Below are 25,432 nucleotides of genomic sequence, written 5' to 3'. Positions count from 1 at the left end.
GTCAGGTAGACACAATTTGAGAGACACTCCACTACTTTGGAGCTAAAATGATATTCCCTGCTAAAAGGAGTGCAGGTGTTCAGTGGTGCAGCCAGCAAGGACATCCCACTGAACTCCCCTGTACTGTACACTTCTGGGGGCACTCACCAGCTGAGATCATTGTTAGAAGAAATACTCAAGAAGGGTGTCAAAAGGAGAGTAAATATAAAGATTCATCAATTACCTGTAGAAATTTAAAAGCAGGCAATAAATACAAATACATTATATGAAACTGGGATTCAGATAATCCATGCATCAGCAGGGTTCCCCACCCCAATCCTGCACCCTGATCAGAACATTCTACAAAGAGAAGCCAATTTCAAGGTGAAGGTTGGATCAACCGAGTTCAGTCTTTCCAAGCAACCTATACAATCTACTGTAAGTGCCATTTTTATAAGCATCTGCCCTATTGTGAGTGTTTCAAGGCTCCCTCCCACCATTCCTTGGCTTAGAATTTGCCTTTATATGGCCTAGCAGTTGAATCACAAGCGCATCCCGGGTAAAATGCCTCTGCTCACTCCAAATGCCAATTGCTTCGATCGCTGCAGATTTCAAATAGGAGTGCCACACTGTTTCATCCATTTCCAATGAGCACCGTACTTTACATGTTGGCTAGGAAACCGCTTGGTAGCAAACATGGGACTGAACACAATTGCTTCGGATTACTCAGTCCCAAATTCCAGCACCAGATAAAATGCAGCATAATGATACAGCACTCCACTGCACTGATATATTACTCCAGGCCAGGTTGGCAATAACTCAGATGAAGACTATAATCTGGCCACTGTAGTTTATTTCGGCCTCATTTACTTCTCCCGCTGAGTGGAAGTCCCACAAAATGCTGCAAAGCAGAGAAACCTATCAAATCAATGGCAGTATTCTGTGTACCCTGTACTTCATGGCTGGAAGAGAAGGGAGAGAAAAGGACGGTGAATATTAACAGAGAGCGCTGGATTCCAATTTCATGGTGCATTTGCAACTGTGGCCACAGAAATTCTCTGATCTGTGGCAATCTTACCTTTATGGTGCAGTCCTATGCATGCTAACTCAGAAGTACATCTCACTGCCTTCACTGGGGCCAACTCCTTAGTAATTGTGTTAGGGACATCAGCCTTGGCATCTAGTATTTGGTAGGCAGTTCTACTGTCAAAACTATAACATGTTCCGCTATTCTACGTGGCTAGCCAAAATGCACCTAAAACATACAAAGGAAGCTTCGGGTCTAAAAAAACCATAAAATTAATTAATATGGACATTTATGTTTATAAGAGATTATAAAAGTATATCCAGTGCTTTTTTTTGTTTTGTTTTGTTTTGTTTTAGTTTAGGAGTACTCTCATTTTCCTACTATTATTGAAATACTGCCCCTCAATGAGGCCAAACTTAGATTCACAAAATGTTTAGGGGTATGCGTACCCCTGCATCCCCCCAGAAAAAAGCACTGAGTGTATCTATTAATGAATATGATAATTCTACACCCCATTGCCCACAGCCATTTCACAAAGAGCTTTTGGCAATCTTCACCAGTGGGGGTGAAGCTATTAACAGGCAAAGGAGTTGAGTGTCTTTGATGAGGAATTAAAGCTTCTTTCCCATCGACAGGTGAATATTGTCAGCTACTTCATTCTTCATGCTAAGAAAAATTGAAAGCAAGCTTCACAGGCAGTGGTGCGCCTAGTACATTTCAGCCTCTAGACTTGACGGTCTCACCTGCTCACACCTTTAGATAGCAATGGGTGTTTTACTTCGCTTACTTCAAAATGATGCAATCCATCCCTGATGCCTTTGGGAGGCCTTGTGCTCATTCTTCTGAGTGGAGCCCCAAAGTCTTGTCAGCATCATTTTGTGCGCGCAGGGCTGGAGAAACCTACAACTTCAGACACCCCTGATATTATTATTATTATTATTATTATTGTTAGTCACAAACGCCCTTAGCTTTATTAGGGCGTGTGCTTCCGCACTGCGACACTAGGGGGCATGCGAACGTCACCCTTCCTCTTCTATTTTTGCAGTCGTGGATTTCGGTACAGAAAAGGGGTTGCCAGATACCTGCCTTGACTTGAATGATCCTCTGGATTATGGTGAAATGGAATGGACCGTCCCTTAAGGACCTGATCTTCTTTGTCCAGGGTTCGCGGTCCGTAATTGAAGCCGAGGAACGCCAACTGAAACAACCTATATTCGGAGGCAGGTGAAGCGCCCGAAGAAGGTGCCATCTGATCTGCATACTTCTGAACGGACGGCGAGAGATCCGACTTCACTGGGTACCAAGTGCATCCCAAGCGGGGCTCACGGCAGGCTGTCCGACCACTTGGGTGCAAATCGGCTGTGCCTTTCCCCTCGGGGAATCGGACAGCGCTACCGGGGGAGGCGCGAAAGAAGCTGTGCTCTGACACGTGTGAAAGGCTCAGAACAGTGTGCATCACTTGGGGGGGGGGAGCGCGACCTCGTGGCCTTCCAGGGTGCTGTCGAGGGCCAGCTCTCACCAGCCCCGGTGCGCGTGGCAAAAGGGGAGGGGAGGCGTGGCCCCCCCGCAAAAGCCACGAGGACCCCGCTCCTGAATGAGATCGTCAGTATTGAACCCAAAAGTTAGTTCGTCTCTGGAAACACGTGGTAGAAAAGAGACGGTTGTTGTACTAAGAACATGCAGGAGTTGTTGCACTGCAGCATCCCTGGCCTGGCTGGCTAGGACTGAGTCCAGCAGATGTTGCTCCCTGCTTTAAATGGTGACCCTCCATTTATGTATTTATTTTGGAGGTCAACCGACAGCCCCGTCTTCAGCGTCTTCTCATCCAACATCAGTCCCACGGAGTTCTATGGGACTCAGAAGTCTATAGCTATGCATTGGATTGCCGCATTGATCCGGAGTACGAAAGGGAGCGGAGCGTTGGCGCGAGCAAATTCTCCGGAAGGTGGCTCCTGCGTTCTGGACAGGGGTCCCAACTTGAATAAAATATGGGGGGGGGGGGGGCAGGTAAGCCCCGCCCCACCTAGTTGATCACATGACTTGGCACACGCACACTATTTGAATGGCAATGCCCATCATTTGGGGGGACGTCAAATATTTTAGGCGGGGGCAAGAGACCTAGGTCCTCTGGAGCTGGCTCCTATGCCAGTTGATGGGAAATCCACGATTTCTTTTATACATATGTAACAACAATCCACATTACTGCTCCCGTAGTAAAACGCTGTGGGGTTTTCCTCTGCACCAGATGATTCAGGGATCTCCTTGGGGAGCGCAGCTTCCCTTCGGCTCTTCCATCCAGGGTCTTCATTCTCCGTCCGCCCGACGACTCGGACACGCCCCAAACGCTCCTGGCGAGGTCGCCGTCTGCTGCAGGGATGGCCGTGGTGCTGGACAGTGACTCCGGGGAAATGGGCAGCCTCTCGGAGGCAGGTGAGTGGAAGATCTCTCGGAGTAGACCCAGATCCACTCCTTTGCGGGAGCCCATAAAGCTGATGAGAGCGATGAAACCGATGGCCTGGTCACCATAAGGAAACCACACGAACCCATGGAGTTAGATCCAGACAAAGGCTTCCTACACACCATGTGTTTACAAAACGTTTAGAGCACACACCACACCCAAATAATAATAATAATAATAATAATAATAATAGGAAGAAGAAGAAGAAGAAGAAGAACTGTAGTTTGTAAAGGGTGCTGGGAAATGTAGCACTGTAAGTATACTACTGTTCCCAGGATTATTATTGGGGAGGTATGTGAATGTATGATGTGTACCTTAATTTGCACTTAGTTCCCACTGAAATCTGTGGGAATTGACCAGATGCCAGCCATGGGATATAAGTTGGTGCACCACCACTGCGCTGCCTACCAGCTGTGATGGTGCCCACTGAAACTAGGATTGGGCAGCGTGGCAGCAGGGACAAGGGATGCACCGGGTTGGAAGCAGCTGCCACACACCTGTGCCTGGCACCAACAGCTACCCAGTTGGGAAGACGCATAACCTCCTTGAGTATGAATCAGAATGAATGCTCAATAAAGAGTGCGCCTTGTATAACCTCCACATTTTAACCTACTATTTAAAACATAAATAACATTTTTTATATATATAGCTCCAGTCCTTCAAGCACATACAGTGGTACCTCGGGTTACATACACTTCAGGTTACATACGCTTCAGGTTACATACTCCGCTAACCCAGAAATAGTGCTTCAGGTTAAGAATTTTGCTTCAGGATAAGAAAAGAAATCGTGCTCCGGTGGCAGTAGGAGGCCCTATTAGCTAAAGTGGTGCTTCAGGTTAAGAACAGTTTCAGGTTAAGTACAGACCTCCGGAACGAATTAAGTACTTAACCTGAGGTACCACTGTATGTCTGAAATGTTTCAAGCTGCACTGTTTCCCAACCCATTCAACTTTGCTGGAGCAGTCATCGTGAGCTGGGTAAGTCAGAAAGGTCACAGTTCCCATATTGCTCTGATGTCTCTCTCTGTGTCTCTCTCTCTCTCTCTCTCTCTCTCTCTCTCTCTCAGCTCCATCATCCAATGGAGGAAGTTTCCCTGATATCATTTCCATCAGTTCTGAGGAAGAAATGTCTCCTTCAAGAACCCTAAAGCCAAGCACAAGTAATGAAATTACAGTTCAATAAGAATTTAAAAGTTATGACCACAGAAACAGGTTACAGATCTGTAACAAAACTTGGTGCTGTGAAGAACAACTCCAGAAAGAAGATTTGCCTTGTGTCCCTCTGTTTTGGTACCTTAGTGCAGTACTTCCAGAGTCCAAACTTGGCTGTGATGACTCCTTTTCTTGTGGCATTCCTTGAACTTTATTTTTTTTTTAAAAAAAAAAAAAGATTCTTTTAAAATATTTTAGCTTCTTGTAGATGGTTATTTTCAAATGATAGCACCATACTAGATCCTTTCAACAGTACGGAAGTGTTTCACTAGCAAAGTTGCCCCTTACCCTTGCAGCTAGTATTGCATAGACCTTGGAATGTCTTTTTATGTATAATTTCCCCACCCATCTACTGCCACCACTTCTTCATTGCAAGGAAGTCTTGCCAATATTCACTGCCCTGATTTTGACAGCTAAATTCGGTAGTCAGAGATCTCCAGCAAGACATTCCCCATTTATACCCTGGGTACACTCTTATTTATTCTGATGCATACACTGCTAAGAGCAGCCACGTCCAAAGTCCGGTCCAGAAAAGTTGTTTCCCTTCATTTGCAAGGAATCGTACAAAACAAAGTGGCACTAATAAAGAAAAGTTCCAGGGTGACAACAGAAAGCAAACTAAAAGTGTTTTTTTCAGTTCATCAAAACTATCCAGCAATATCAGTTTATAGGAAAACTAGTGCTATTAACAGTAATCCTTCTAGTTGGTTAATTGGTTCAGCAACTTGACATGTGATGCTAATTAGTTCCCCCAATGCACATGACATGTAATGCTAATTAATTCCCCCAAGAGTTAAATGATAACTAATCAGAGGCAGCTACAGTTGCAAATGGCAACAAAATATCTGTGAAAGGAAGAGGAGCAGGTTTGCTCAAGTGTGTTGCAGGTAGAAATACTGTTTGTAATGAAGTGAGAACAGTCGTTTACTTGCTCGAATTAACAAATAAGAAAGTTTTGAGAATTTAAATTCTAGATTAAAATTGATTACTTAATTGAGAAGAGGATTGTAACAAAAACACTGGGGCCTAATTTGAATAGTAGAGTGCCTAGTATCTGGTGGGCAGACCAAAGCACTCATCAGGAGAGCTATGAGATTCAGACAAGGGTCAGATGCCTTGTCAATCCCAGCAGGTATATAACAGGAAGACCCGGCCTGCCCAGGCAGCTAACCATTAGCCATGCTGGCTGGGGGTGGTGGAAGTTGGAGTCCAACAACATCCAGAGGGCCTCAGGGTATCTGTCTCTAAATACAGTGTTTGTGTTTATATGCAAACATACACATGCAGGTATTTATCATCATCATCATTATGTATTAAATTTATTAGTCACTGTTTTGCTAACGCAACCCAAAGCAATTTACAATAAATGCTTTTGCTGAGACATATTGTTGCAGTTTTGCCACATTCAAAAATAGCCATCATGTACCTCATTCTGTCTCTCTGTCTCTCCCCACACATCTAGCTGTATCACTGGAGAAGTATAGTTCTGGTGTAATTTCTATAAGTTCCGTGGAGGAATCAAACACTCCCAAACCAAGAAGAGGTAATCTTGTTTTCAAGAGGCACTAAAAGCAATGCTAGCTGAAGATTTGTGTGTCCCAGTACAGATTGTATCTGCTGTGGGAATGAACCCTTTAACTACCTGTTTGTTTCCAATTTGCGGTACAAAAACAAGTGAAACCATCTAATGTTGAAGAAGGGATTGTAGGGCGGGTTTATCTCATCTAGCTCTGTTCTTCCTTTGAATGAAACTAAAAGCCTTTTTAATTAGCAAAAGATACGTAGAAGGAGAGTTTCAAAATACTTCAGAATAATAAAGAGAAAGGGGCAATGTATATAAAGAATTGTGTAGAAAAATAAGATACATTAGCTAATTTTTATTAAGTAGAATTGTTCTCTGAGTCTCAGTGGTACCTTGTGCCCATTGATAATAACAGGACAGGAGGTAGGGAGACCAACCGTGGATGGAGCCATAGCCAATTACAGGCAGAGTTTTGTCCCATCCTTCTTCCTGCTGAGGAGTTCAAGGTGGAGCAATACTAAGAAGGAGGAAGCTGGCAGCCAGTACCACCTCCTGGACAGGCAGGGCAGAGCCAGCTGGTGGCAGACAGAGGTTGGTGGGCCAGTGCTGCACCTGCCATAATGGAACAGCCTCCACTGGTGATTCTGAAACTTATACCCATTTACATGGGAGCAATGACATTGAATTTGCTGCTTACATCTTAATAAACTGTATAGGATCACACTGTTTTAAAGCAAGTATAATTCACATCTCTCTCTGGTGCTGAGCTTATTTTTATTGTAATCTTAGAGACGACTTTCATGCCTGATACAAAAACAAAGTTTTGGCTCTTTCTGATGCTGTCTGTGCCACACGTGATGAATGTTGGCATGGAAGAGCAATCCAGTGCACATTCTAGTCAGATTAGATTGTACATTTAGCAATGCAAGCAAGCCTCGCTTCCGAAAAGTGCCCTGATTTTTTTCCTCCGTAGAAAACATTGCATATGAAGTCAACTTCAAGGAGAGGAATATTGAAGGTACTTGTTGCAATTGTTACTGCTATAACTGTCTTTACTACAGATAACTATTAGGAGGACTTCAGTGTTTAGTCAGCCAGTGAGATTAATCGGTATAAACCCCTTTGGTTGAGTGACAAGGTACTACCCAATTAATCAGGCTTACATGATAAAAACGTAGTATGTATGGATTATTTAAATCCACATTTATTGGGATAGAAACTGTGTCTCTTTCATATACTGCTTCACAAGTCATCCCAATCCCAGAAGAAGAAATTCAGATTGCATAAACGATACTAGGCCTTTTTAGCCCTGTATCAACTGGGCGTATGGACACCTTGTATATATAAATGCTTGATTATCCTTAAAAAAAAAACAACCTAAACAACTGAATGAGAAAATGAGAAGATAACAGGCATGGTCCTCCTAAGAAACATATTCTTTTATAGGCGAGGAAAAGCAGCTTTCTTTGTGTGTAGGGATACCATTCTTGAAAAGTTTACTTATTGTTTGTTTGTTTGTTTGTGTCTTTTTTTCCAAGGTCAGCTTTTTTCCTCTTGCATTATCAGTGCAAATCAGCAATTATATTTCTAATTTTAGTGGAAAATATAATTTTAATCATTCCTTATGTGTTTTATGTATTCTTAACCATGTATTGTGTATTATTTGAGCAACGTATTTTATTTTAAGAAATACAGTAAGCTCTGGGAATTGATGCCAAAAACAGTGTAAGATGTGTATCTTTTGTGTTTGGTAGAAATCTGCATATGCTGTGGAAGCCTTGAGATTCGCACTCAGCACCCTTTGTTTCAAGGAGGAATGTGTGCTCCATGCACAGTGAGTAGCTGATTTGGGTCAGACATGCTACACTTCCTTTATCTAACAGGCTGGGCAACTTTTCTTTAAAAAATAAAGGGGAAAAGAGGAATCAAGGAATTGCTGGAAAAGCCAGTGTTAGATTGTCCACCAAATTCTAAAGCAAAAAAATTGCATCTGTCCAAAAGATGCTGGCAGTCTCCAGTTCAACTCTCACTTTAGCCACAAACTCCCTTGGTGGCCTTAATTAAGATGTTTTCCCCTGCCTCAGATCCATCATCTGTTCTAGGGGAATAATGATGGTCGCCATCTTTAAAGGGTTGTTTTAAGAAGTACTGAGCTTGGAACAGCTGAAATGCTAAATCTCATTATTAACTAACTACAGTTTTCTGCTGCTGCTGTTTTAAAAGGAACATCTTTTGGAGAGATTTTTCCTGTGTGACAATGATGGGTACAAGACTGATTGTGCCATATGCTGCTGGAGCAAATCTCTCATAATGTGTGATGATCCAACCTGTAACAGGTAACTGACCTCCCAAACCACATTCAAGTTTATAGCAGTGCCTTTGGATATGGGATTCAAATGCTGTTGCCGTAAAACCTGGCTTCCATATTCAGATAGAATGTGCATATTTACCTCTCTAACAGACTACTCCCCTTACACTTGGTGGAGCATATCTGCAATATCTTCTGCCTCAAAAGTTCTAGCCATGCCTACTCAAAAGTATGTCCTTTTGAATTTGATCACACATACTTCCAGGGAAGTGGGGTTGGGGGCACAGCCTTACAAGCCAAAGTCTGTAGTTCAGTTGTGCCTCTCGCTTTCATAGTTGTGGAGCCCCTGCAACACCCCCAGGCTCTGTGTCCAGTGTGATCGAACCAGGTAAAGGTAAAGGTAAAGGGACCCCTGACCATTAGGTCCAGTCGTGGCCGACTCTGGGGTTGCAGCGCACATCTCGCTTTATTGGCCGAGGAAGCCGGTGTACAGCTTCCGGGTCATGTGGCCAGCATGACTAAGCCGCTTCTGGCGAACCAGAACAGCGCACGGAAACGCCGTTTACCTTCCTGCCAGAGCTGTACCTATTTATCTACTTGCACTTTGACATGCTTTCAAACTGCTAGGTTGGCAGGAGCTGGGACCGAGCAACGGGAGCTCACCCCGTTGCGGGGATTCAAACCGCTGACCTTCTGATCGGCAAGTCCTAGGCTCTGTGGTTTAACCCACAGCGCCACCCACGTCCCAGCATGATCGAACCAGTTACACTCCCCTAAATCCGCCTCTGGTGCTTGGATTGGGTGCCTGTGGTGCTGCAAAGGAATGAGGTGTTCTGTGGGGCACAAGTGCTCTATTCTAGGATGTGAATCACTGTGATGCAGGGATACAGAGTGGAGATAAGAGTATCATAGAGCAACTCATTTGAGTGTCCAGTTGCCCAGTTACCTGTGCACCAACCCTCAGCTTCAAACTTCCATATCCTTTTAATCTAAGTCAGTTTTGTGTAAATCAGGTCCTTAGCCAGGGCTCACTCAGAAATTATGAATAAGTGGGAGGAAAGGAAGTGCAAGTCACCCATACTTCTGCTTTTGCATTGCTGGTATAAAATCTAACATAGATGCTCACATGTTTTTCCTTGTAGTGAAATGTGTGAGCTCTCCCCACATCAAAAAACATGCAGCACTCCTATTTAGATGCCTCTCCCCCATTTGGATAATTTTTGAAACTCCAGCAAGAACAAGTCCCTGTACGAAACAGCAGCAAATTTTTTGGATGTATGACAAATATTTGAAATGTAAAAATACCTTCATTTTTTTTAAAAAAAAGATATTTATTAAAATTTTATATAATAGCAATTCAACAAAACAATAGAAAGAAGCCTTATACAACAACACAATCCGGTAAACCAAAAAAATACAATAAAAAACATAAGAAAACAGTAAAAAAGAACAAAAAACAAAGAAAATCTAACTTTTTACTTATTATCTTTATAACCCTTTTTCCTGACTTCCTCACATCTCCCTTTTCTGTGTTCCCCTTTACACAATCAAATTCAGCAATTCCTTACCCTCTTTCAACTCTTAATCAATATCATACATTTCAACCCATTATGTCTCCGATTTTTCTTTTCCTTTTAGATCCATTTTTGCATATTCTTTAAAGCTTATTCCCTTATGTCATTTTGTTTAATTTCAACATAATTTTACTCTGGTCTTTTCACCCTTTTCTTTAAAAACATTTTTGCATATTCCTTTTAACTATGTCACTGATGCTATATTAACTTTATATCCAACATCATTTTAACATTCAAACATTTTACAATGTTTTTGAATCTGTAAAAATACCTTCAAATCATCTTTCGCTGTCTGTTTCAACAATGCAGGTGTTTTTGTGAAGAATGCATGGACAGCCTCGTGTGTTCAGGATTCTCAGACGAGATAAAAAAGAAGTCTCCCTGGATATGTTTCCTGTGTGCACCACAGCGAGCATATGGTCTACTCAAGAGGAAGAGAAGATGGCGTGCAGAACTGAAGCGCTTCTATGATCAAGAGTCTGTAAGGGAAAAGTTCCGTTGCCTTTTACAGATGTATACAGGAACAAGTCAAAGGGCTGCAGATCCTTGTATTAACTGGGTCACTTTTCAGCAGCAGAAGTGAGCAACCTATGGACCACCAGATGCTGTTGCACTACCAGTCTTAGGGTCACTGACCATTGCCCATGCTGGCTGGGGGTCAGGGAAAGCCATCTGAGGTGAAATGGGAAATGCTGCCTCCTGCCCCCCCCCCCATGCCCCACCTACCACCACTTCTGCCACCACTACACCTTGGCAAAATTGGCTGAAAAAGAACTACCGTATTTTTCGCTCTATAAGACACACTTTTCCCCTTCTAAAAAGTAAGGGGAAATGTGTGTGCATCTTATGGAGTGAATGCAGGTGGGAGGCTCCGCTCAGCATTCCCTTTAAAGAGCCGCATGGAGCATGTGTGCAGCTGTTGGGGCCCCCAAGAGCCGCACACACACTCCACGCACTCTTTAAAGGGAGTGCGGCTCTTGGGGGAGCCTTAGCCTCTCCTGCGCAGCCTCTCCCGGGCAGGGGGAGAACTCATGCCGCTGCCTGGGAGAGGCTGAGCTGCGATCCCGCTTGCTGTCCTGGCTTCTGGAATTCAGAATATTTTTTTTCTTGTTTTCCTCCTCCAAAAACTAGGTGTGTCTTATGGTTTGGTGTGTCTTACAGAGCGAAAAATACGGTAAATTAAATTAGATGCTCCGTTTCCAGCAGGTGGCAGCAAAACTATTTCAGCTGACCTGAAACACTGCATGGTCATTTACTAAAATGACATTTTTAAAGGGGGCGGGGAGAGAGGACCCTGTTAATTGGAGGTTTATGCCAAGCAGCCCCAATCTCTGCTTTCCTTTTCACTAGTAGTGGTGCATATGGAGAGGCAGAGCCACCCTCCCAACACCAGCATCACTGCAGCTTACCTGGAGAGGCCTGGGCTGGGGTGCCAGTGAGGCTGGAGCTGTGCAGTCAAACTGGAAGGAGTACCAGATTGACAGGTGGGGTTCCTGCAAGTCCAACCACAAGTCCCACCCCACCCCCCTTGAGGCTTCAGCCTGTCCAAGTAAGAAGCAGCAGGGCAGCTCAGCTCTTCTGACTTGGTATTGTCAACACGGACTGGCAGCCATCAGGAGCCCTTCCCAGACCTATCTGAAGATGACGAGGTCTGAACATCAAACATTTGCCATATGATGCATGTGCTTTGGGGCCCTGACCTGTGGCCCTTCTCATAAGCCTTTAACACCATCCTAGAGAAAAGAAAGTCAAAGGAAGGAAGAAGAATCAGGAAAGCCACTGCCAGTGTGAGTAGCCAGTAGTGAATTGAACAGAGAGGCCGTTTGGCCTGCTGTAAGGCAGCTTTCTAAGGAAATGTGTGGCAGAGGTTGGGGGGAGAGTCCTTGCTTAAGAAGAGAGCATTTATCCTTTGCCTGAAGGGCAAAGCAGTTGATACATGTTGTCCACTCATCAGCAATGTGGTCTCTTCCCAATGATAAATTTCTAATACCCTCCAAAGAGCTTCTCCTAAGGGATCTAGCAATGGGTAGTGATGCCACATTTGCCTTTAGTTAGACACATTCTTGGAGAATATGGCTAAGTTCTTTCTCCACCGTATGCCTCCGAAGGCCAGTTGCTGGGAACTGCAAGTTGGGAGAGTGCGTTCTACTCAGGTCTTGCTCAGGCTTCCCATAGGCACCTGCTTGGTCTCTCTGAGAATAGGAAGCTGGACTAGACGGGTCTTTGGCCTGATCCAAAAGGGCTCTTCTCATGTTCTTCTGTATCACCAAGGAAGGCACGGTGGGCATTTGCCATTAGGATGGATCCATGAATCTCAAGGTCATATATGTTAGGAGAACCTCAATAGCTTATTATTTTGCAGGGATTTAACTGCTACTGGCCCCAAATGCAGGCACTGAGTAGTCAACATTATTTAAGCTGTGGAAATCGTATGGTGATTGTTTCTGCATTGCATTGTTAATGTTGTTTTGCATTTCTTAGCCCTGGTGCTGCAGCTACCTGTGACTTAAATAGCACCTGCATCCCTGCTGCAACTTGATATCGATGTAGTAGAACCCTTGTATTTGTGAATGTGCTAACAACAGCACATCATTCCATTATTGAAAGTCTTTGATATCATCAGAGTAGCATTTATATATTTCCCAGGAAGGTGGGATATAAATAATTTAATACAGTTTAAATAAAATTAATAAATGCATTGATCTATAGAGTGCTGTCAGAGCCTGTTGATATCCAGTTAATAAAAAGTATTCATGTTAATACATGTAATAACTAAAATCACATACTACTTGTTCGACAAGTTTTGACAACAACAACAACAAAAGCACCTTATGCAAACATGTATCTTTTTATCAATTGTGTTAGAACCATCTGTGGATATATCAGCCTTTGCAGACATGGGATAAAAAACCAGTCCGTGTTCTCTCCCTTTTTGACAATATTACACAAGGTACGTAACTGAGAAATTAGGTTTGCAACATGTTTACCCTTCCCCTTTATCAGAGGTGGGAAACCTTTCTAGCCCAGAGGGCCAGATTATTATATCCCCGAATTTCACAGGTAGGTGAAACTTCCTACCTGTCAGTCAGCTGATGTCACAGTGACCAGTTTTCCCCCCACACAAGGGACTGCAGAAGTCCCATTCAAAACACTGCTAGCAGCACCTTGTTGGATCTCCAGAAGCTAAATTTAAGGAGCTGGTTAAACGAGCTTTGTCAGGGGCTGGTGAATATTTATTCAGAAGCATCTCTCAAAATGCTGTTTTGCCCAACCCTTTTAATGGGGCTACTGAAGATCATCAGCTGATTGAGCAAGAGTTATTTGAAAGGGGCTTCTGCTATCTGTGGCTTGGCATAGTTGTTAGGATGATTGGGAGCTTATCTAAAGATGGGGTGCTAAAAAAAAAGTCATTGCTTTCTGAATGTTGCTTTTTAAAGTGGTCTTTGCTTATATTCAAAATATAACATGGCAATTTCTGTCCAAAAACAGCCTCAATCCAACTATACTTGGATAGCTTAAAAGTCTCTCCATTTCAGTGGGAGATAATGAAACATGTGCTTTAGCTCCTCCATTGAAACCAGTCCCATTTATTATAGAAGATTGTGAAAAACTTTTTAACATGTTTACCAACCTTCACTTATAAGTAAGGTTTACAAAACAAAAACCATGAAATTAAAGCACTGCTTACAAATTGGAGAAAAATGGGTGCCCCTTGCCAAGTGGAAGAGAAACAGCCAGTTTGGGTGATCTTTATCTTAATCCTTCCTGACTAGCTCCTTGGGTGCATTCCATACTAAGCAATTAATTAAGAATTGTCATCCTTCATTTACTCACTAGCTGCTGCTGCAAAATCACTGCATTCCACTGTTTCCTGTCTTCCCACACCCACTCTTTTTGAGACCTAATTTGTGGCTGTTCTTTTTCCACTGAAAAGGCAATTGCATCACAAACCTTCTAGTATGGACAGGCAAAGCACTATTGAGAAACCTAATGGGGTTTAATCGTAATGTGGATTAAAAAGTTGTACCTGGTTTGAAAACCATCAGAAATCCCGCAACTTCCCTTGCCCCATTACTTTTCAATAATGGTTTGCCAGTTCACATTTATTCCATTTATTTTAGATTATTTTTATATTTGGAGCCAAAATAGAGATTCCTGCAATGTTGTTCTAGGAAGGGGAACAAATTGAGGAAGGGTGTCAGAGCCTCAGTGGTGGTAGAGCACATGATGTACCTGCAGAAGATGCCAGGTTCAATCCCTGGGAAAGGCTCCTGTCTGAAATCTTGGAGAGCTACTGTTACTCAGAGTTAATACTGAGTTAGATGGCCTAGTGGTCTACTTTGGTATAGGGCAGCTCCTTATGTTTCTAGCCACTATTGATTGCACAATTCACACAATTAGCTGAGTAGCGAGCAAGTGCAACTGAGTTGAGTGAGGTTCTATTTTGAGTAGACACCTGTCAGTCTGCACTATGTTGTTGTTTTTAGTCTCCCATCTTTTCTGTGCAAAATAAAATATAATGTACCGAAGAAAGAAATGGTGGGATAGTGAGAGCACATTTGCAAGTGATCTCCCCCATTCCTAGAAATTCTTGGGAATGTTGTGGCACTAAAGAAACATGCACATTTTAAAAAGAGTAGTGGGAACTGCAGTAATTTTAACCCCTTCCCAGAACAAGCCTGCTAGCAATCTGCTCTCTCTTAAAAATAGGAGAAGAATTTCTTTAATTCAGAACATCTCCCACTCTTCTCTAAATCCAGGGAAATGGCAGAGGGAATCTCCATAGTCTAGTCTAGGAGACATTGGGAAGAGAAGAGTGTGGAGAGAAGAGAAGGCAGCCACAGCAGGAAAGATACAGAGAAGAAGGAAAGATGAGAAGGAAGCTCAAGTCAGCACGCAGGAAAACCTATTCTCCCCGCCCCCACCCAAGGAGATTGAATGAAAAGCCTACATTAGGAGTGAGAAGCCTGTAGCTCTCCAGATGTTGTGGCATAGCCAATGATCAAAGGTGATGGGCAAAAGGCATGCCAGGGTCTACATTTAGGTTCCAAAGTCCAACATTGAGGGGCCACTGCAAAAGTGCCACTGCCATTTTGAATAACTTCCATCCAGCGCACAGTAAAGCACTTATGAAGCATTGTCAGCAAAACTCCTGTGTCTCCTTTAGGGCACCTCATCAGTAAAACACAAATGTGTCGCGTTAATATTGGTATTCATTTAGGTCCTCATTTCTATTCTCCAGAGCTGAAAAGTTTGGGGTTTCTGGGGGAAAGCAAGGGCAATGGGACACTGAAGTATTTGGATGATGTCACCGACGTGACACGAATACATGTAAGTAAATGTCACTGAACTTTGTACTACTCATATTTCTAATTTTGTTAGATGGGTATATTCTTTCTGCTCCTAATATATTAACTGTATCTTACTGGGATAAAATCAGATTCGCTTCCAGTCAAAGAATTACAAATTCTTTCATTGTTTATTATGTTGAAGTCAAGGAAAGGACAGTCTTGCCCCTTTAACACCGGACAATCTGAAAACTAGTCATAACTGTTTGATGCTGGTAATAACTGAAGAAAGAATAAGACAGGGCCAGCACAGGGAGGCAGTTACCCCAGGCAGCAGATCCAGGTCCATGGAGTTCGCTATTCACTACTGCACCCCTTTGCCATGGCCATAGACCCCTCCATGTCTTCAGCCACACCCACAACCCTGTGGTTTTGTCCTCCCGCCCACACCACACACCGCACATGCTGCCATGCCACTGCACTGCTGCTGCCTGCTCTGCTCTGGCCTCCTTTTTTGTGATAACAACATGTTATTACATAAAAATGAAGTTGAAATTGGTAGTAAAAAAGATGAAAATAAGCAAAAATCTGGAAAATTCTCTAATACAATAACTAAGATGCACAAATCTATAAACAGAACATATGCCACAGTAATATTTCTGCAATGGATAAAGAACTATGCAATAATCTGGATACAAAGAAACCCTCTTTACAGTGCATGAGTTATACTTACGTTTATTTAGAGCAGCGCTTTAGATAGCTAAAATACCAGTATATTATGTTCATCATTCAGATTTTCTGGATAACTGCAATGCCAAACACGCTTCAGCTTGTTAGGCTTCTTCAGTGGTCTATTTTTTTTTAAATATATACAGCATCCTTGATGCATGAATTCAGCTTATCACACATTGTGTAGGTTAAATAAAATTAAACAGTCTGAGGAGCTGCCAAAGGGTTAAGCATCAAATAGCACTGTAAGGAATTTCTTCAAGAATAAGTTTATTTAAGTTTATCACCATCAACTTCTTTGTTCAAACACTGCTGTTTAATCAGTGTGTAAAACTGGTTCTTTTGTTTGTTTTGGATAAAAAACAGCCTACCAGAAATTCTGGAGAAGGAACAAGAAGCCATGGGTTTTGATTACATTGCGATGGTTAACCTGTGGCCCTCCATATGTTGTTATATTTCTGCTGTCACCATCCCTGACAATTAAGTATGCAGTTGGGGCTGATGGGAGTTGGACAGCAACATCTGGAGGGCTGTAGATTCTCAACATCTGTTATAGATGGAGGGAAAACTGTCTATTTTTTATTTATTTTTTCTACTTAACATTCTGTGGGTATTCTGCATGATAGGATTATTTATCTTTTGAACTGCCCCGAGAGCTTTTATTGAAGGGCAGTATATAAACATAAATAGGTTCAGAAATTAAATTTAGTATTTCTAATACTTAGTGGAGCACGTCATAGTCACCCTGCGCAACACCACTGGCAATTTAATAGTTTTGTCATTTGTCAGAAGAGGCCAAGCTTGGACTAATCCGAATAGTTAGTAGCAATGTGGTTAAAGGTAAACTAGTTGGTAAGGTTAGGTTGGTTCTGTGGCTAGGAAGTGGTAGTAATCCAGATCCAAAACATGCCCATCAGAATGTCTATAAAGCAAACTGGTGCATTTCTGAAAGGAGGAGGAGAACGAGAACCCATGTGAAATTAACAGATGAAAGATGGGATCCTGCATCCAAACTACTGTGATTGTTTTGTTTTGTTTTGTTTTGTTTATTAGATAGAAGAATGGGGTCCATTTGATTTTATATTTGGGTCTACGCCACCCATTGGAAACTCTTATCAACAGCCCTCTGGTAAGAAAAGCAAACATGCATGAAACTGTAGCTCTTATTGTGTCTCTCTGATTCTGGTCAGTTCCAAGAGACGGACCATTTCTCTCTCCACTCTTCTCCAAAACAGGTTAAATACTGCAGCTCCAACATACAGTATTTACTTGGGAATAAGTTTCACTGATCTTGCTTCCTTATAAATATTTGTAGCTAAGCTGCACAATCTTAAGCATGATTCCTCCAAAGTAGGCCACACTGTGATAATAGGACTCAGTCCCTGGTGATTGTGCACAGGATAGCGGTTGGGCAGCATGAGCCTGGGGTTCTGCAGTGTCAGCTAACAACATCCCAATGCACTTCCAGTAACTCGTGGAAAGCAAAATGATGCAATATATATTGTAGGAGCACTGATACAGGAAACGGGAGACACCAAGAGCCACGGCTAGAGCATACTGTGACAGTGCTGCATCATACATCAGTCACGATCGCGGTCGCTGACTACATTCCATATTAACATATTTGGCGTGTGACGTAACCTCATCCTCTACTAGCATCTTGCTCTCATCCACAGAGCACCACAAGGAAAAGCTGACAGTGACTTCTCCCTGGCCTTCCCCTCCAACTGCAATCTTGCCTCATGATTTTGTTCCACAGCTAGAGGCTATATAGCCACTAACCGCAGAACTTCCTATAGACAGATATTCAGATTCCCTAGCAGCCCAAATACAGACAGGCTCAGGTTATACAACAAAACTCTTTCGCTGGGGTTTCCTCAAGCCAGTGGTTCAGAGGAAGTCTGTACTGACCTGCACTGAGCATAAGTTTCCCACTGACCTCTGCCCTAATGGTAATGCTATACTGGTATATAAAAAAGGAGGTGTGAGGGCTCAGACAGGGTCCTAGAGTCTTCTTGTCTGCTTCCCAAAGCTGGGCAAGCACTTACCAAGCTTTGGGAAGGAGATAGGAGGGCTTTAGGGCCCTACCAAAGCCTCCTGCCTCCTCCTGAAAGCCGCTTAAGCTGGTTTTGTGAAAACTAGACTGAGGGTGTCAATTGTTTGTCTCGTACCATATTACCAAGATACGCCCCTGGCTGGAGACCTTCTTTATACCTAAAGTGTATAACTAAAGTGTCCAGTCCCTGTCAGCGGATGGATGGAGGGTGGATGCCTAAGAGAAAGGAAAGCACACACCCTCAGGCTTTTATATTTTGCTACCTGCCCCACTTTGCAATCTATCTCTAAACATGAGACCTGTGCAGCCTCAGACTCCTGCTGTTACATTTGCATGTCTTTATAACATCTGATCTCTTCAGGAGTAGCCATTTTGGCACCCATAAGCACCCATTTGCCTCCAGAGGCTTTCCCTGGTGCCCAGAGGTGGCTCTCCTCCCCCTTTCAGTCATTCCTTTCTTTGAAAAGGAAGCGGGTGGGCTGGAGCACCTTAGAAAGGCGTTTTCAGAGACCATCTTTTTATAGCCTGTTTTCTCTTCTTCCTTCCCTTTAAAGCCTGGTATTTTTACCAATATTTTCGTATTCTTCAGTATGTGACACCCCCAGAAAGGATGTTTTTCTGGATGTTTGTGGATAACCTTGTGCTGGAGGAAGAAGACCGAGATACAGCTTCTCGATTCTTTCAGGTGAGTAGCAAAACAAAATGCCTTCAAGAGGTGAATGAAGAGATACAGTTTGCTTCACCGCTCACTTGCAGACATTAATTTAATACAGATTTTCAGTGGCTCAATTCGCAGTTTGAAACAACCGTTTTGTTTTATTTATGTAATTATTTGTTGCATTTCTATATCTCTTGGAGCATCTTACTTCAGTATTATTCAGTCTGTATTGGCTCCCAGATTTTGAATTCTGTATTATATTCTATTGGCATCAAATGAGAGATTTAGTTCTAGCTCTTGAGGCATATGTATGGTTTTGGTCCTTTTAAAGATGGAGGCTGTGCTCAGATATAAGCAGCATGATGACACCATCCAGAATGCAGTACACATATGGAGTAATATCCCATCTGTTAACAGGTAACTGCTTTCTCAGATATCCCAGAAGTTTCTGTGTGTGTGCTTGTGTTAAAGCCAAACCAGCTGCAGAGCACTTAAGATTTTGTTTTCTACATCTGAAAATCCTTAGGCTTTTCAATGTTCCTATGGCTTCCAACTCACTTTTACAATAGAATCAGAGACTGCAAAATTGGAAGAGGCCCTGAGGGTCATCTAGTCCAAACACTGAAGTACAAGAATTACAACTAAAGCATCTATGACAGATGGCCATCAAAATTCTGCTTGAAAACCTCCAATGAAAGACATTCTACTGCCTTCTGAAGGAATCGATTCCACTGCCCAAAACTCTAACCATCAAGAGTTATTCCTAATGTTTAAATGAAATCTCCTTTTTTCTAACTTGAATCCATTGGTTTGGGTCCTACCCACTGGAGCAGCAGAAACCAACTTTGATTCATCTTCCATGTGACAGCTCTTTAGATAACTTGTTAATATCATCAAGGGACGTGGGTGGCACTGTGGGTTAAACCACAAAGCCTAGGACTTGCCGATCAAAAGGTCAGCGGTTCGAATCCCCACGACGGGGTGAGCTCCCGTTGTTCGGTCCCAGCTCCTGCCAACCTAGCAGTTTGAAAGCACGTCAAAGTGCAAGTAGATAAATAGGCGGGAAGGTAAACGGCATTTCCGTGCACTGCTCTGGTTCACCAGAAGTGGCTTAGTCATGCTGGCCACATGACCTGGAAGCTGTACGCCGGCTCCCTTGGCCAATAAAGCGAGATGAGTGCTGCAAGCCCAGAGTCGGCCATGACTGGACCTAATGGTCAGGAGTCCCTTTACCTTTACTAATATCATCAAGTTGTTATTGTTGATACAGTAATCAGAAACGCAATATTCAATAGCTGTAAATAAGCTTGGATGAAAGGAGACTGCAATGTGAAACCACTGAATTAAAATACATCAGGATTTCACTTGTGAATTGAACCCAAACCCAAATGAAGACAATTAATTTTTAGCACATTTTATGTGTTAATTGGCTTACATAATTACATTTGCCACTTTTCTGCATTTCCCTCTGACCTCACTTTTTACAGCCTCTTCCCTTACACCAACCAAAAAACAACAACAACCCCATGTGATACTCAGGATAACACTTCATGCATCTGATGAACCGGTGGACTGTAGTTCACAAAAAGTTATGGCATTATAAAGTTGCTAGCCTTTTAAGATGCCACAAGACTCAAAAGACTAATGCTGCTCCTATGGAAATCATTGTAACTTGTTCACCGTCCTGTCTCAGTTTGTGTGGGTCTGAAGGCCTGTTGAAACTAGAAGGCAGCGAAAAAAGAGGAAGAAACTCAAGTTGCTTGAAGGAAAATACATTTGAGGCCTGACGTGTTTTGGAACAATACTTCCTTTGCGTCACTATAAATATATAAATAATACAAGCATTTATCTAGTAAAACCAAATAAAAATAGAACACCTAAAAACAAGGCAAGTCTTACATCTTCCACATTACAGTATTGGTTTTCTAATTGTTCTCCATATTTAAGAGGTTATCTCATTTTTACCCCAAATCTGTACTGGTAGAATGGCTTAGGATGACACAGAAGTGTTCATCTGCTTGGTGCTATTTCTTCACTTCTCTCAGTTTAATATAGTTACACAGTCCCAAGCTAAGAGGAGTTGTCTCTCTTTTGGAGACTTCTTTCTTTTAACGCCCTCTTTCTTTTGGAGACTTCACAGACAGATGTACAACAGAACACAAACGGAGTCAAACATGCACTCTGACAACATAGCAGCAGATCTGAAACCCCGGATCAGATTGGGAATGTGCTCCCAAACCCAAATGGGGCCTCATGCTGGTTTCCTGCCAAAAATGCCTCTCTCCGCTGCTATTTTCTCTCAAAGGGACTGTATGCAGTAAATAACACCTTCGGTGGCAAAGGACTGGTGGGGCATCATTATTTGCAAGAAATTGGTGCAGGGCTGCTCTCTACTTTGGATCTAGGCCCCAGAGCTACCTTTACTTCAACAATAAAAGGTGCTAGTTTAAGGAAGCTTGAGAATCTATTTAGAATCTACTGGCCCTACCTCTTTGGCCCTCAGAATATTGGCCAGGTTACTATTTATGCCAGGTAAAGATTTGGCTGCTAAATTTCTCTATGCTGGGCTACTATTAAAGGCATCACAGTGACAGTAGCATTTGGTCCAGAGAGCTCGTCATTTTGAAGTGCACAGCTCTCTTTCGAAGGAACCACATAGTGACATACATTTCAGAGATATTGCAGAGATGAATCAGTTTGTGTCAATGACACTTCTAGAACATTTGAGCTATAAAAATGCTAACAAATCATGAATAAGATTATTAAGCTGTTTGCAGACTGTGGTCAATGCTGGCATCTGAGAACAGGCTCTTGTGAAAGGAATCATTCACTCTTCCTCATTTCACAAGCTCCTTATCTCTGCAATATTCTCCCCCATGGCTAGTTCAACAAGTCCATGGTTCATACATGCATGTACATCACTTGATATCTGAATACTCTTGATGAACTGATTCAACTGAAAAGTTGTGTTTTTAGATAGTGTGAAATATGCCATTTCACAGCTAACTTGTTTATACATGCAGCTGTCAAGTGGTGTGTATTCATGTATAAACTAGATCTAAACTAAATCATGTCAAATCAAATGAACTGCATACTCTTTTATCTAGGTATCTAGGGATGGAAAGTTGTGCCAGTTTCGGTTCTCTCAATTTCCATGTTTCCCCCCCACCTTAAATTCAGTTCTCTACTTTTCTGCAGCAACGTGCAGCTTACTCATTTTTTAAATCCTCATGAAAATTCTTCCACATTTTAGTGTGAATTTCTCCAAATAAGCACGTTTGTAGTGCAGTTTTGGCTCATATACATATTTTTGTAAGCAGTTTCTTCTAATATAGTGCATTTTACATGTTATTTTCACTAATATAATCATTTTTGTACACACTTTTACCAATGCATTTTTGTAACCATTGATTGGAGAACTGCATCACAAAATCTGAATATGTGCAAATGACAAAGGATGACTCTTTTTTGGTTCTCAACATTGTTTCAGAAAGTTCAACATTTGTTAGCTTCACGTTTAAATGTGAACTAAATCAAATTCTTCCCCCATCCCTAATTTAAAACTGAAGAATCATGTATTAGCTTTGGCTTCTGGCATGTGGGTTTAATTAGCTACTCATACAACTATTCTGGGGGTGCGGGTGGTGCTGTGGTCTAAACCACAGAGCCTAGGGCTTGCCGATGAGAAGGTCGGTGGTCCAAATCCCCGTGACAGGGTGAGCTCCTGTTGCTCGGTCCCTGCTCCTGCCAAGGGATCCCTGACCGTTAGGTCCAGTTGCGGACGACTCTGGGGTTGTGCGCTCATCTCACTCTATAGGCCAAGGGAGCCAGCGTTTCCGGGTCATGTGGCCAGCATGACAAAGCCGCTTCTGGAGAACCATAGCAGAGCACAGAAACACCGTTTACCTTCCTGCCGGAGAGGTACAAGGGTGGAGTAGCTGGCAAAAAACAACAACAACCATCTGGCTCCTCAATAGATTGCTGTTCTCCAGGTGCAGCAATAAGTAACCAAACAAACTCCTGTGTTGCAAAGAGAACATCAGCAATGTCTAGGCAACACAATGACTCTGTACATACGCAATAGACAATCTTTATAGAATTCCTTCAAACCATAACAAGTACAAAATGAAATTGTCCGGATATTGACTACTGTTTCGTAGAATTCTTCGTCAGCGTAGTGGGAGGCTATAGAATTGCTTCTACATTATTACATTATTAAATGAGCACTGTTCCACAGCATTTGATATCTTCATTTCTATATAAGATGGATTTATGAAGCAATTCTATATCCTCCCACCACGCTGACAAAGTAGTCTACGAAACAATAGTCAATATCCGGAATCACTGTTCAGTGTTGGACACCATATTTGCTGAATATACAAAGCTTTACAGCTTGTCTTTCATCGTACAAAGTCTGGTACCTCGCTTCATTTTAAGATTTTTAGAGACTTTGAGACTAAAGATTTCATTTTGTACTTGTTACGGTTTGAAGGAATTCTATATTGTCCATTGTGTATGTACATGGTCATCGTGTTGCCTAGACATTGCTGACGTTCTCCAGGTGCAGCAGAAAAGAGCCAAGGAGGCTAAAGTTGATGTCCACATCCCAGAGAGCAGTAGTCCTGTTGTTGCTATTGTATTGTCTCTGAATGCATGGCAGTCCCCATATAAAAGCAGACACTGTCACAGATTAGTCTCTAACTCACAAATCAGACTTTAATCTGTGAGAACGTTTCCCATAACTTTGAAAACCAAAGTTGTGCAAGAGGAAAGCAGCTCATGCAATTGAACTTTTGTGTCCCTTCCTTCCCCCTAAACCTCTCCTCAACAGCAGAGGCTCTGGTGCAGCTGTGACTGCATTTGAGAAGTCACCAAAATTAGATGGAGCACTGTCAGGAAACAATGTGGCAACCCTAATCAGTGCACCGCTAATAAGGGCACAATGAGATGTTAGACCCTTTTATATAGGGAAAGGGAAAGGGACCAGGGTGTGGAAGGAGCATAATTTCCTGTATGGCCTGAAATGTAAATATAATGACAAGTTGTTTATTTCCTGTTAAGGGAAAGAAAGAAGTCACGTCTTTTAACATTTTTACATGAACATTGTGGGGTGTTGTTTTTTATTCTCCAGCAAATATTCTGCATCTGCCTTGTACGTGGATTTGTCTCTGTTGGCAAAGAACATCCTTGAAACCAGAATCTTCTCTCAGCGTCCAGCCACTCTGATTAATGACTTTTTTGTGCCCTTGAAGGAATATTTTAGGACATTTCCATAAATGTTCTTTGTACTGTAGATCAGCCTATAAGCAGGGTTGCCATAATCAGCTGTCCCTTTAATACTGCCTTGATATTAACAAGAAATATTGTTATCTCGATGCAGAGAAATTTCATCTACTGATTTATTCATACCAAGCTGTTTTCGATGCATAGGAACCAGCCAAGCTGTTTTTCTTCTAATCAGTTGGCCATCATCCTGAAAAAATATTTTTGGATTGTTGATACAATTCCTATTCCAACTGCCTTCTGCAGGATTCTTTATTTTATTTTACCTGGGTTTGCATCATACATGTACACAAGCTCTAATTGTTATGCTATTTTTCATAATTTAAAAACTTTATAAACTGCCTTTCTGCCCTAACAAGGGCTCGCAAGGCAGGATACAAACCCAAAACAAAAACAAAATGTAATACAATAATATAGTGTACATATTTATGCTGTACATATTTTAAAAATATTTAAATGCTAGAAATCCATTAATGGTGAGGAATTATCACAATTAATGGCTGCAAAATGTTCCATCAGGAGAATGAAAAACTAAAATTTGCAGTGTTAAGAGAATCTTAAAAATTACTTGCTTTTGAGTATATTGTACTTGCTTATGCTTTCCGAAGGGTACTTTTAAAACAAATAAATGTTATTTTGTCATAGGAGAAATGCAATGTTAAACTTGATTTGTTCGTCCCCATTTAAGGAAACAATTTATAAAGTTCTTTATCTGAAATTCATATCACATGACAGTCTTGATCTTTTATATGTCTGAACCCCAATGAACCCCTAGTGGCTTAAAATGCAGCAAGGCTAATAGGTTTTAAAAATAAAATTGGTCGGCTTACAAAGTAAAAATAGCTTGGAAGCTGGAGCTAACCCACCATCCATTGTCAGTCTTGTTCACACATCACTAGCATTGCTTAAAAGAGTAAAATAAATCACACAGGAATCTCATTGGTACTGAAAAAACTGTTACTTCATATTTGCAAGGAGAGAGGAGGTTTCATGGCTGTCTCATGCAGGAGGAGGAGAAAGGGAGGATGATGGAGGAAGGGGTGGAGGTTAGGTGTTAAGTGGAAAACCACAACATTGTATTTTCCCTGATGACCTGCTCATCTCAAACCTGCCCTCTACTGACTGGAGTCCTGCAAAGTTGTTTATACCCAATATTTCTGTCCACTGAGTTTTATGTTGCATTTTTATGTTCCTGTATACAGCAGAGAGAAGGCAGGGATGTCTTCACCAAATGTGTATTGCCTGATTTGTTTCCCTGCGCATTCAGCTTCCCCCTTGCACTCCTATTCAATGCAGCTGTCATCTGCACATGTGCAACAGCTGTCCCAAATGTACACAC

At 42.2% G+C, this 25,432-nt stretch overlaps 1 protein-coding gene across 4 annotated transcripts; it reads left to right on the top strand.

The window, feature by feature from the left end:
- The first annotated feature begins 135 nt into the window (after positions 1-135).
- On the top strand, positions 136-24,727 carry DNMT3L (DNA methyltransferase 3 like). 4 transcript variants are annotated; one of them, XM_079974559.1, is made up of 14 exons: positions 136-417; positions 3,252-3,436; positions 4,531-4,623; positions 6,138-6,218; positions 7,171-7,215; positions 7,952-8,031; positions 8,421-8,533; positions 10,389-10,560; positions 12,945-13,029; positions 15,322-15,410; positions 17,150-17,225; positions 18,707-18,837; positions 19,142-19,227; positions 23,942-24,727. In XM_079974559.1, exons 2-14 carry the CDS (start codon positions 3,382-3,384, stop codon positions 24,084-24,086), a joined length of 1,251 nt encoding a protein of 416 aa, XP_079830685.1. In that variant the 5' UTR covers positions 136-417; positions 3,252-3,381; the 3' UTR covers positions 24,087-24,727. The 4 variants fall into 4 exon arrangements, with proteins under 4 accessions (XP_079830685.1, XP_079830686.1, XP_079830687.1 ...); XM_079974560.1 differs by lacking the exon at positions 136-417 and adding an exon at positions 2,952-2,975; XM_079974561.1 differs by lacking the exons at positions 136-417; positions 19,142-19,227 and having other exon boundaries at positions 3,076-3,436; positions 23,942-24,098.
- Positions 24,728-25,432: the final 705 nt, after the last annotated feature.

Source organism: Podarcis cretensis, assembly GCF_951804945.1.
Source record: "Podarcis cretensis genome assembly, chromosome: 4".
NCBI classification, from domain to species: domain Eukaryota; kingdom Metazoa; phylum Chordata; class Lepidosauria; order Squamata; family Lacertidae; genus Podarcis; species Podarcis cretensis.
This window is presented reverse-complemented; position numbering and strand designations above follow the sequence as displayed.

Coding starts and splice junctions, on each gene's coding strand:
- DNMT3L (XM_079974559.1), top strand. CDS start 3,382: ATGGCCGTGGTGCTGGACAGTGACTCCGGGGAAATGGGCAGCCTCTCG. Junction 8,534..10,388: donor GATGATCCAACCTGTAACAG/GTAACTGACCTC, acceptor TCAACAATGCAG/GTGTTTTTGTGAAGAATGCA. Junction 18,838..19,141: donor CAGCTTCTCGATTCTTTCAG/GTGAGTAGCAAA, acceptor GTCCTTTTAAAG/ATGGAGGCTGTGCTCAGATA.